Source organism: Schistocerca piceifrons, chromosome 9, assembly GCF_021461385.2.
Source record: "Schistocerca piceifrons isolate TAMUIC-IGC-003096 chromosome 9, iqSchPice1.1, whole genome shotgun sequence".
Taxonomy (NCBI): Eukaryota; Metazoa; Arthropoda; class Insecta; order Orthoptera; family Acrididae; genus Schistocerca; species Schistocerca piceifrons.
Window position 1 is genome coordinate 103,719,506 of NC_060146.1, and position 13,580 is coordinate 103,733,085.

General features: G+C 39.9%; 1 protein-coding gene across 1 annotated transcript in view; it reads right to left on the reverse strand.

The window, feature by feature from the left end:
• LOC124716925 (X-ray repair cross-complementing protein 5) overlaps nt 1-13,580 on the reverse strand; it is a 134,262-nt gene that overhangs the window by 19,570 nt on the left and 101,112 nt on the right. The window contains exon 10 of the mRNA XM_047243503.1: nt 4,408-4,598. Coding sequence (XP_047099459.1) covers nt 4,408-4,598 — 191 coding nt within the window. The remainder of the gene's footprint in view (nt 1-4,407; nt 4,599-13,580) is intronic.

The window sequence follows — 13,580 nt, forward strand, 5'->3', positions numbered from 1 at the left end:
GGCCACCGAAGCCAGACTGCGAGCAACTGCGCACGACGGGAGCAGCAATCTCGGTGGTAGGGTAAGGAGGGTGCTGGGGTGGGGCAAGGACAGAGACGGATAGCAGCGTAGGGGTGGGGGAGGGTAAGATGCTGCTTGTAGGAGCTTGCAGGGAAGTCGCGGGGACAGAGTAGGGCAGTGGGTGCAGTTGGGAGGTTAGACGGGTGGAGAGACGGGTTTGGGGTAGTGGGAGTGAAAAGGAGAGAAGTAGTGGTGGGGCAAAACCACTGGCCACACTGGTGGGATAGGAAGTTGTGTAATGCCACAGTGGGTGCAGGGAAGGAGAGAGTTCTCCTCTGTTTCTCTAGTTTTCCACCCCTGCCCCTCCACTCGTCTGACCTTCCAACTGCACCCAGGTGCCCTACCCTGTCCCCACCTCATCCCTGTACACTCCCACAAGCAGCACTTTATCCTCTCCCACCCTCCCCTGGTATCCCTCCTCCTCTCCACCCCAGCCTCCTCATTACTCCCACCACCCAGACTGCTTCTCCTGTCATGCACAGTTGCTCACAGTCTGGCCTCAGTGGCTGGAGACAGAGGTCGTGTGTGTATGAGTTGTGCTTGAATGAATGAGTTTGTGTATTGTCTACTTCACAAGAAGTCCTTTTGGTCAAAAGCTCAAACGTTTAGCATTTTTGTTGTTGTTATGCTTCTCTGTGACTCAACATCTACATTGTACAGTGACAAGTAATCTATCCTTTTCATAATATTATCGATATACTATGTTTTTATCTCTTCTAAGACCATTTCCCTACCTACTTCCAGATATTCTGATAATCACAGCTTGTAATATAAGCACCAACCAACATATGTGGACAATTAAATAATACTGGAACATAGAGAATGCTGAACAGCTTAAACAGGAATGGACACAATAGAATACACGTCAAACAAAAGGCTTCTAATTTACAAGTAGAGCGAAAAATCTGATCGAACTTCATATATCTGTAATGCACCACAGAGTAGTCAACCAGCAATTGTTATCACCTTTGAAAATGAAATGGTTGTTATGTACTAGGGATTTATATGAAGCCCAAAGAAATAAAAAAAGCAGAGCCTGTGTCAAGTTGCACATTTCCTGTAGATCCTTGGGTAACCTAATGCAACATTTACGTTTGCAAGTGTCTCAATCAAGATTACTTCACGAATAACTACGGAATGATACAAATCACCATTTACAATTAATCACCATTTAAAACTCTGCAAGATTCTTTTGAATGAAGAAATGCAACATGATGGCATAATTCCAAAAATCTGTTTGCCTTATGAAGCAAATTTTAAGCTGTCAGGTGCTGTTAACAGGCATGATTGTATGTACTACACCACAGGAAACTGCTATTCTGTAATTGAAGAAACAATTTAATCAACCTGAGGTTGCAGTAGTTTGGGCACGCCTTTCATGTCAAGGGACCATTGCCCCCCCCCCCCTCCCCACCCCCCCTCTCCTTTCACACAACATTTACCCACAGTGCCTATCTCAACATGGTGTTGCATACTGCAATTATACAGTTAAGTCTACAGCAGGGTAATAAAGAGTTCTACTTTCACCAAGCTGGAGCTCCTCCTCATTACACTTAATCCTGCTTGGGTTTCTTGACAACAAGTTACCTAATAGGTGGACAGGCCAACTGAATCACCAGACCTTATCCCAATAGACTTATTTCTTTTGAGATGTTATCACGGATACAGTCTTTGCAAGAAAACCATGTACTGTTGATGACATGTGTCAATTCATAAGAGAACATGCCAAGACATGGAACACTGTAGACCTCCAGTGCCAAAGTGTGCTTGAGTGTACAACAGGAATGTTTAAACCCTGAACACTGGCAATTTGTGCACATAAGACAATGGGCACTTAAGATGTTGAACTTATTGTGACTTCAAATATCTAATTTCTGTAATTTTCTATAATAAATTGTTCATTCTCATTTCATTACCAACCTATTTTCTATACTTAGTAATAATAATAATAATAATAATAATAATAATAATAATATTTACTGTATACCTACTTATGCATCTCCCTGTATTTTAAAACCTAGAAAATATTTACTGAACAAGCAAAGTGGGAGCTCTACAGTTTGCATTACACTCCTACTGATTACACTATCTGGTCAAAAGTATTTGGACATCCCTATGTACGAGGATAATCCCAAAAGTAAGGTCTCCTATATTTTTATAAGTACATAGACCCGTTTATTTCTACAATGATTTACATCAGTTTACAGCTTAAACATTTAGCTATTTTTCGACATTATCAACATTTCTGTCGATGCATTTTTGTAGACGCTGTGGCAGTTTTTGTATGCTCATGTCATACCAGCTCACCACCATGCTTTTCAGAAAGTTATGAACCTCTTCTTTCAGCTCATTGTTGGAGCTGAATTGCTTTATGTAAAGGTGTAAAGTGGTTTGCCCAGGTTTCGTCGCCCATGACAACTCAGTCCAAACGTTTGTACTGTTCGGCTGCAAGGCAGTGAAGAAATGTGCGGGACGCATCAAGTCGTTGCCGTATTTGGTTCTCAGTCAGCATGCGTGACACCCACCTTGTGCAAACTTTCTGGTAGTTCAATGTTTCCATTAAAGTTCTGTGAGCGGTGCTTCGGGAAACCTCAGGATGCAACGTGTCGAGATCATCCAGGGTGATCTGCCGATCTTCACGGAAGCTTTGCTCAACCTTCAACACTGTCTCCTCAGAAATTGACGGTCTCCCGCTCCTCTGTTTGTCGTGAATTTCGATCTGACCAGCTGCAAACTCTCTACACCACTTACGAACATTTTGGACATCCATCCACTTCCGTCAATTGGCGATGGATTTCAATTGGCGCAGTGCCCTTTGCGTTCAAAAACTGAACAACTGTGCGCAATTCGCACTTGGCGATAACATCCAAGGGGAGCTCCATTCTCTACGGCTGCCAAGCCAAGACTGAGCACCTCAGCGCGGCGTTTGCATGACACACAGTGCGTGAAGCACTCTTCATAACAATGTGACCAACTGCCACACAAATAGAGTTCTGTAGTTATAAAAAAATGGGAAACCTTACTTTTGGGATTATCCTCGTAGTGCAGAATTGACTGCTAGCTGTCAAGAGAGGCAGACTACCAATTAAAATAAGTGAGCTTTAAGCTATGTAAAGCCTACAATCCACTTCTTTTGCAAACCAGTAACACACTAAAGGCTCAGTCAGGAGAGCTCAGTGATTTCGAACGTGGACTGGTCATCATACGTCACTTGAGTAACAAATGCATCAAGGACATTTATGCCCTTCTAATACTGTCAAAGTTGAATGTGAAGTGGAAACGTGAAGGAACAACCCAAGCCCGGGAGACCTCACATACTGATGGATAGACTATTGAGAATTGCAGGGGGTGGGTATAAAAATCATATAAAATCAGAAGTAACCACTCTCGAGTTCTGAAGTGCTACCAGCAGTCCAGTTAATGACTGTGCACAGGGAGTCAAAAAGAATGGGGTAAAATGGTTGAGTAGCTCCTCATAAGCCACACATTTGCGCAGTCAGTGCTAAGCGATACTGGAGGTGCTGTAAAGAGCGGTCCCAATGGACTGTGGATGACTGGAAATGAGTCATTTGGGGAGATTAATCACTCTGTACCCTTGCTGAATCATGCAGTACCCTCTCACAATCTGATGGGAGACCTTGGGTTGGCAAATGCATGGAGAACATTATGTTCTGTCATGCGTAGTGCCAACAGTGAAGCACGGAGTAGGTGGTGTCACTGTTTGGTGATGTTTTTTATGATTACAGGGTGGGTCCCTTATTACAATTAAGAAAATACTACAATGGAGAAGGATATGAACACATTTTGGAGCATTACACTGCAGACAGTAAAGGAATAGTTTGGAGATGGCAACTGTTTTCATATGGATGACAATGCACCCTGTCAGAAAGCAACATCTGTGAGGCATAGGTTTGTGGTCAACAACATTCCTAAAATGGACTGGCCTGTCCAGAGTCTGACTGAACCCAACGGAAAACTTTTGGGACAAGTTACGTCAGTTTTGCTAGAGACCCCAACATCTAACTTTATGACCCTCTTTGGGTTTGGCCCTTGAGGAAGAATGGGTTCCTAGTCCTCCGCAGACATTCGGACACCTCACTGATAGTTCCCCAGCGAGTTCTGGCTGTCGTAAAAGAGAAGGGTGGATACCGTGTTAATGTCCATTAATAGGGTCTAGATACTTTTGATCACATAGCAGGTGAATCAGAAAAGACTCTGTGAGTGTAAGTTTGTTTACAAAGTACAGATGTACTTGAAATTACAAATCATGTACAGGACATACAGTGAGAAATAATATTTGGGAGACAGCTGTTTAGGAAGGTAGCACAGTATGTAAAACTTTCATACCTTGGGAGAATGGTTTTCCTTGACTTAGTAATTCCTGGAAATCACTCTCCGGGTTTGTGGTTCCAACCACCTTCACTCTACCGTGAGCTAAAAACCCACTTGGCTTTGCTGCTTGTGAAGTGCTCATAGCAGATGTTCCAGGCTGGTCAAAATCCTTTGGTTTCTCAGATTCTGTGCCATTTGTAACTGCTCTGTTGAAACATTTTTTCATAAATTCATAAATCACTATGAGTTTAAAAAAACATGTAGCATTTAAATTAACGAACAAACAATTTAATTCTTCACATACGTTCTTGTAACATATGGAAAGGAGAAGAAGGAAGGATACCAATACTGTAGTGACCACCACCTTATTTTAAGTATCTAGGTGTCGTCATTATTCCATAAAGGCTTAGACACTGGCCACTGGAAATTGTGGCACTTCAAGCAACTGAGATTTTCAAAACTGGGTTCCTCTTTTTTCAGAGGTAAGTTGCAGCGTGGCCCTCTTGTTAAGTCAAACAGTCCAGACACACATTATTTGGGAATAATCTGACAAGCAAACCAGGAAAAATGGAAGATGTTTGAGCCTGATCTTCATGAATGATTAATCTAATGCGATGAACCATGATACCAATACAATTCTCTAGCTTTCATGAACACACTTGTACCATCCAGCCATGTGAACACATCTCACTGCACAAAAAATTGTACATAACAATTTTTACATGAAGCACAGAAAATTTTCTGTTAACTTTCCAGCACTAGCAGTCTTGGGGTAAGCAATGTGGTGGAAAAAGGTTTTCCCATGGTTGAATATTATTTTAGACTTTAATTCTATATTTTGCAACAGAATATGTACTTATTATTATTATTATTATTATTATTAACATTATCCATTACACAGGATAATACTTCATGCTTTAGTTAATTAATTACCACCTTTATTACAGATACAAAACAGTTATTTTAAATATTGTGTAGTAACCTCTTACATTATTTATTGCCTTAAAATTAGCACAGAGCTTGTTTTGCAAATGGTGACTGAAATTCATGCATGTGAAAATTCTATTGCATCACACAATTTATAGAAGCCTTTCAAAAATGAGTTGCACAAGTTCACTCTTGCCAGTTGGCCAGTTACTGTCTTCATTATTACACATTTCAGTAGCATGTTTCTCTGCCTATCCAAGCTGCTACAGTCCAGTAACACATGGTCCACAGTTTTGTTACCCTCAGTGAACCAACACGTGGTGTCATCTGTTATTCTGAATTGATGGTAGTATGCCTTTAGTTAAACTGTGTTCAATTTACTAAAATTCTTGCAATCAAATTCACTTGATGTCCCCAGTATTGAACATCGTTTAAAAGACCTTCTATGACTGTTTACAAAGGGTCAACACACACTCATGATGTCAGTCACAATTGCTTTCTCATTATCATATTGCACAGTGACAGTGTATATGAAATTAGGAGAGACTGGTAATCTGATCACTAGTGTGGTGCACCATTAATATATATTATTTTGCGATGACTCCTTTTGCTGTCTGCTGCCTTTCTTTCATCCATTCTTCCAGAGCTGTTTTTAATTTGTCCCATAACAGTTTTTGGGGGTGTCTGATGTTTCTTGTGATCTGGATGCCCCTTTGTCCAGCCTGTGTGAGCTTTATCCCATGTAAAGCCTACAATCCACTTCTTTTGCAAAACTCTAGCCTTATTTCTTGTTTCTTCAATTAGATTATTTTAATGGTTTAGATTTCTCAAGATTTTTTTTTTACTATCAGTCAGTATTACTGCCATTTTTGTGGGCCATCTAATGTGTTACACTTTTTGAGAGCCTTTAAAACAGGAAAGTGCTCTGCTAAGAACAATGATGTACAGACTCTGTACTGAGACAAGCATCAACCATTAAACTGAAACTGTGGGCCAGAATGGAAATATGGTACAAAAGTTCATTTGTGTAGTGATTAACATCACAGCTACTGATGCAGAGGCACTATGCTCAATTACCAGGAACATTTCATAATTTTTCTGTAGTGTGAAGGTCTCAAATGACACACAGTGAGGCCAAACGAGAAATTTCAATTGGATAAGCAGCAAAACTGATGCACAATTTGTGGAGGTGGCTTAACAACCTAAAAGCTAGCACTTAACTTGAATCAACGCAACATATCTAGAACAAATCTTCCACTTTACAGCAGAGCGTGCTGTCCTGTGAGACTTCCTGACAGTTTAAGACAGTACGCAAGGCCAGGACTCGAACCCTGTACTCTCGACATGGTGTGTGACATGATCCACTTGTCGGCCTGAATATTTTGTATTTATTCCAATTACAGAGCACTATATTTGACATCCAGTTATCAATTTTAGTATACAATGACCGTCTCCAGGTCTGAGGCCAATTTTTTGATTACATCATGCCGAACAAACTTTCTCATTATTATGTAAAATTACACATACCAAATAAACTATTCTAACAGACATGTTGACCCTATAGAGTCATAATGACGAGGCTTGTTTGGTTGCTCGTTTTAACTGTATCATATTTACATAGTCTGGCTCAATGTGATGGAAAATTTGCTTGTACTCGGGTCAGCAGATGGCCACCATAGACCAAAGTTAATAACCTGATGTAAAATAATGTGAGCCTTAACTGGTACAGACACAAAATAATCATTCCTGGATCAATGTGGATTTTTGCCAATACTCATCTCAATTTGTAAAAGTTGGCCTGGCTACATCAGTTGATAAGAGCATTGCCTACCCAGACAAGGATTCACATTTGAGTCCCAGATTGCCACACGGTTTCACACTTTGAAGTAGTTCTGAATATACAGGACTACTATAAATGATACACTCATTTTCAAAGCTCTACAATTTCCATGTACAAATATGACTGAAGTGTGAACAGAACTCTAACCTCATCAAGATTGCATTTAGCACTACACAAATGTTCCGCAAACGCCCCTCTGGTCACACAATACACATCCAACTGGTAGTCAATTTTGTTCCATACTTTATGTAGCAACAGACTATCAATGGTCATCAAAGCACCATAGATGCTTTCTCTGAGCTGCTTCAGTGTTCTTGACTCTAGAGGTACATAAACAAGATCCACCAAAGGAAAACAGCACAAGGCGTTAGGACACGTGACCTGGCCAATCAAGGGAACAGAACCACATTATCTTCACCTCTGCGCCCAATCTAGCAATATGGATGTTCATCGTTTAGGTAGCGACGAACATCGATGCTCCAATGAAAAGTGTCCTGTCTTGTTGGAAGGTGAAATTTTTGGAATGAGTAGTCTGTTGTGGAAACAACCAGAACTGCAACATATCGAGGTACAAGGTACCTGTCACAGTCTTCTCACAGAAGAAAAATGGACCTTATAGCTTCTTTGTGTGTGGCACTGTACACTAAACATAAACCTTCAGTGAATCTCATTCATGTGTCACTGCTTCATAAGGATTTTTCAGTGCCTCATACTCTCACATTTTAACAATTAATCATTCCAGATAAATTGAAAGTTTCTTCATTGCTGAAAATCAGCTCGGAAGCAAAATGTTTGTCCTCAAGTGCTTTCTGCATTGTGATGTAAAACTGAAGTTACTGGCCATAATCTTCCAGTTTTAATTGTAGCACAGCCTGCAGATGTGATGGTGGCTAGCATACACTGTTGAGTTTTTTGGACTGCATACGAAACTTTCCCTCACCTTCTTCACAGTCGCATCTGCCACACTCAGTTGAGCAGTACTTTTCTGTTTATGGAGACAACTATTGGGTCTAAACTGCCTATATCAATGCAAAATGCTCTTTTTCACAATTCCTTCTGAATGTGCAATGCAATGTTATAATAGGTAAACATCTTACATATTTTGACACACAAAAACTCTTTTCTCACAATGTCACCATTTTGTCAACGCACCACACTTGTTAATGCTAAGTGGTGGTCAAAATGTAAACTCAGTGAATTTATGGCTCTATTCATGCATCAGTCATATTTGTAAATGCACTACTTTAGAAAACACAGAACTCTGAAAACAAATTAATCCTTTATGGAGCCCTTCACTGTAACTTATAAAAGACTGACCATCATTTAGGAGAGAATCAGTCAGAATTTAAGAAAGGAAAAGGAACCAGGGAAGCAATTATGGTACTGTGAATGATTTTAGAAAGAAGAATTGAGACAAACAGGATATGTCTGCCGCATTCATTCACCTATAGAAGGCATTTAACAGAGTGGGTTGGATGACATAACAGAATAGAACTGGAGTAGACTGGAGAGAGAAGATGATTCTCAATCTCTACAAAAATCAGAGTACAGAAATTAAATGGAATGATCGTACGGCATTTATTGGCCGGGATACCCCTTCGGGGGTTGGTCGCCGTATTGCAAGTCTTTTTAGTTGACACCACTTCAGCGACTTGCATGTCAATGATGATGAAAATGATGGTGAAGGACACACAACATCCAGTCCCCTGCCAGGAATCGAACCCAGGCCCCCTTGCGTGGTAGGCAGTAACGCTACACCTGCGCTACGGAGGCAGACAGAAATAGGTATCAATGGGATTAAGAAAGAGGCTAGAATATGAAAATGTGTCTGACATGGCTGTCCTCTCTCTCCATATTTACTTAATTTATGTTAAGAAAGGCCAATACAAACAATGAACAGCAGCAACAAAGGGGGTTTAATATTGATGGTACACAAACACACTGTATTCCATATGCTGATGAAACAGCAGTCTTAGCAGAGTCTGAAAAAGACTAACTATATATTAAATACGTTGTCTCAAGAACTGGACAACTACGAACTGAAATTAAACTTAATTAAGACTAAATAATGGTGATAGATAAATCAAGTTGGTGATATGAATATAATAGAGGAAAACATTCTACGTGGGAAAAATATATCTAAAAGCAAAGATGCTGTAACTTACCAAACGAAAGCTTTGGTATGTTGTTAGACACACAAATAAACACAAACACACACACAAAATTCAAGCTTTCGCAATCCACAGTTGCTTCATCAGGAAAGAGGGAAGGAGAGGGAAAGACGAAAGGATGTGGGTTTTAAGGCAGAGGGTAAGGAGTCATTCCAATCCCGGGAGCGGAAAGACTTATCTTAGGGGGAAAAAAGGACAGGTATACACTCGCACACACACACACATATCCATCTGCACATATACAGACACAAGCAGACAAAATAATATATTTGAGCGAGGTGTAGATATGGAGAAGAGCCACAAAAGTATGATGAGCTGAAAGAAAATCAAATCAACAAGTACTAAAAGAAAAGGACATTAATCAACATGTTATGGACAAGGAAAAGTAAATTACCTGACCACTTAATTCAACATAAAAGCATAACAGGAACTTCTTACACAGGAAAGTCCTGGGCAAATAAGAAGAGAAAGAAGAAGAAGAATTAAGTTTAATAAAATATCGTACTTCCCCTTTCATTACTGAACTTTATAACCTATGCTGTAGATTCAACAGACAGATGGATATAGCATAAACTCATATTTACTGAGCCACTCATATGCAATAAGGGAAGCTTATAGAGTTCAACATTTATTGTCGTTATTTCACTGATGTCATTTTATGTCACCACATCTTTACTGATTTCATGCCCACTACCTAACTTCAGTTAATTTTATGCCAATGAAATTAATTAAAGTGATGAAGTTTCACACAACATGTACATATTTAGTGGAGTAAAAGTTTTCATTCCATCCTCTGTGGACAAACTCTTAACCTCCTCAAGCCTATCTGGCAGCGTCACCAGCTCTCGACTGTTCTCACTCCATTTCTGTCATTCTACAGCTAGCCTGCCTCATCTTCTCAATTAGGAAGTGCTCGTTCCAAATGATGGGAATACAAGGTGTCCATAAATTATATTTACAGCTTTAGATTTTAATAACTATTGAAGTGATATAAAAAGGTCCCTAGTTACAGATCTTAACTAAGTCCTTACTTCTCGAATGCTGTCATCTCACTGTAGTTTTTACCTTAATGAAGATTTACGACTGCCTTCTCATGTCTTCTTGATGCAGTGGACCTCTTATGCAGTGACACTAATTGTGTCGTGGGACTTCATTTCTAGCTGTAGATTGTTGAAGGCTGTAAGAGAGCTCACATTTATGCTATCTCACTACAAAATGACGTATCTGCCTTTTTAGAGAACTCTTCTGTATTTCATTGTTCTCATGCTTAACATTTACAATGCTTGGTGGCATCTCTCATTACTCAGAACAACGTATCTGAACTGAATCCCAGGAGACAAAAGTCAGTATGACATTTCTCTTCAGCTTTCTATCAATTGTTCCCAAGTGTTCGCATTATCAGCAGAGTACAAATGCCACTTTCAGAACAGGCAGAGACTGCTGACAGCATTCTGTCTTGCCAATGTCCTGTGCTCAGCTCCTCACATTGTTTCCGCACAGACTAAAACGCAGCACACACAGTGCACATTCTCTACTTGCTAACTACCTAAACAATGTTTTTACGTGAACATCTTTCATATGATTGTGAGGACGAGGTGGAAAAACCTGTTAAAACAACGCTGTTCAAGGTGTGACAAAAAAGCAACAGGAATATCTTAATTTAAAAAAAAAAAATAACTTTTTGGTACACATGTTGTCAATGAATGTCTGCATTTTCAGCTGTTTTGAATAGTTTCTTGTTGGCAGTTGAAAAGGTTATACGTGCTTTTGAATGACGTCAGCAAATTCTTACTTTTGAAAAAGATAGATCAAACAATTTGCATTAAATTTTGCTTGAAAACTTGAATAAAATCCAGCTCCGTATTTGAAATGTTGACTGTGGCTTTTGGCAAATCTATTAGGAGTAAGACAAGAGTTTACAAGTGGTATAAACATTTCAAAGAAGGCCGAGAGGTTGGTGATGATGTTGGCATGTTCTTTGGCTCATGCCAAGAAATCTTTTCGGATGTTTCTGGCATGAAACATTTAACAGCAATGTTTGTACCGAAACTGTTGAATTTTGACCAAAAATGACATTGCGTGGACATTGCACAGGATTGCTGACTGAAGTCAACAATGATTCAGAACTTCTAAAGAATGTTATAACAGGTGATGAAACATGGGTATATGAGTATGATGTTGAAAGCAAGGCCAAATTGTCCCAATGTAAATGGCCTAAAGGGCAAAGATCGAAAAGAATGACAAGCTTGACCACATGTGAAGGTTCTTCCCACTGTTTTCTTCGATTACAGTTGGACAGTGCATCATGAGTTCCTGCCTTATGGTCATATAGTCTATAAGGAATACAACTAGGAAGTTATGCACCTGTTTGTGTGAAGCAATCTGAAGAAAACTACCAGAATTGTGCCAAAACCAATCGTGAAATTTGCATCACGATAATGCTCCTGCTCAAGCCTCAATGACTGTTCACGATCTTTTGGCAAAAAAATCTGTTTTATTGCCTCAGCCACCGCATTTGCCGGACACAGCCCCTGCAACTTCTTTCTATTCCTGAGGTTGAAGTAAACCATGAAAAGGCACTGTTTTACCATCACTGATGAAATAAAAACAGGACCACTGAAGAAACTGAACACCATAATGAGAAATGAGTTCCAGAAGTGCTTCCAAGATTGGAGAAAGTGCAGCCACAGTGTATTTTATCAGAGAGAGATTACTTTGAAGGAGAAAAAGTTGATGTTGATGATGAATAAATAAAGATTCATTAAGAAAAACAAAAATTTCCATAATAACAGCTGGTTTTCAACATGTGACAAGACAAATCAAAGTTTTTTTATGTGGATGCCACAGGAGAGAGCTCTGAGTGTCGCCTGGTTCATAAAGATTTTTGTTATATGGCCTCATTAAGAAAATGAGCTCTCGGAATTCCTAAATTTTCTGAATGATACATGTTAATTCCAATATAAAGTCCTCTATGGAAAAAGAGAAAGAACGTAAAATTTTATTTTCATCTAGAATTGCTCAGAAAACCCAACAGAACTTCAGAGCACAAAGTCTGCAGAAGCCCACTCAAACAGACAGAGACTTTCACAAACATTTCAATCCCAATCCCAAGTACAAAAGAGGAGCAATTACAACACTGATGGACTAGGCTTAAATAATCTGTAACCCATAGTACTAGAAGGAGAACTACGTTAAGAAGAAATGGCTATTCTGGCAAAGTGTATGCTCACCGCTTGCCACAGCAGCAATATATAAAATCTCTTGCACATAGGAACTACTAAAAGAAGCATTAACACCTGTCTTACACAACACAAGAGCACCTGTCTTCTGGCGAACATAGATAAACCAGCAGTAGCAGATCATGCATTAGGACAAGGGAAACAACAAATTTGTTTCTCCACTCCAATACTATGATTTTACAAAGATCTGATCAAAAGAAGTCAAAAGGACAAAACCAACTTTAATGGAAAAGGAGAAGGAATGAAATTAGACAAGCTGTGGGCTTTATAACTACATAAAGCAAATAGTGCCAATTCTTCCCCAATGTAAGATCCATAGATGTGACACCATGATCTTAAGTAGTGATCTGATCATGTCATACGCCAACAGTTGCGTCGATACGCATAAACAGTTCAGCTTGTTGAGCTTGTTTAAGTATGAACCTGGTATCTGAGTCTTTACAGTCTCTACTATGTCTCGAGCATTAGGAGGTGAAACATTAGGCACAGAAATATTCCACAGACCATGGCTTAATGCCCATAAAACAAAATACACCAACTCCAGCTGTGAAAGCTTGCACTGTTTGATCATAGAGACATAGGAGGAGGAGGAGGAGGAGGAGGAGGAGGAGATTAGTGGTTAACATCTGCGGTCTCTGGTATCGGGCTGCGCGGAAGTTGAAAGCCCAATGGAGCAAATGGACCTTGATGGTCGTTAAGTGGACAGTTTCCCCGCACCACTGCACTCGCCTAGTGAGTGCACCACCATCTCGCCACATGAATACACTGGCCAATAGTGTCCCTCGTGACTAGCATAAATACTGCCACACCTTGACCACTCAGTCAGCCGTGTACTTCACCTGACAGCATTTCTTACTGTCTCCGCCACACTACTGACTACTCGTCGATGACTTCACTTTGGTACTGGTTTTCCTCTTTGGTCTCTATTCGAATTGTGGCTTGTATCTGACCCGTTGACAGTGTTGCGTTGAAAGTTCATTGCACTTTGTTGTTGTATACGTTGCTATTGAC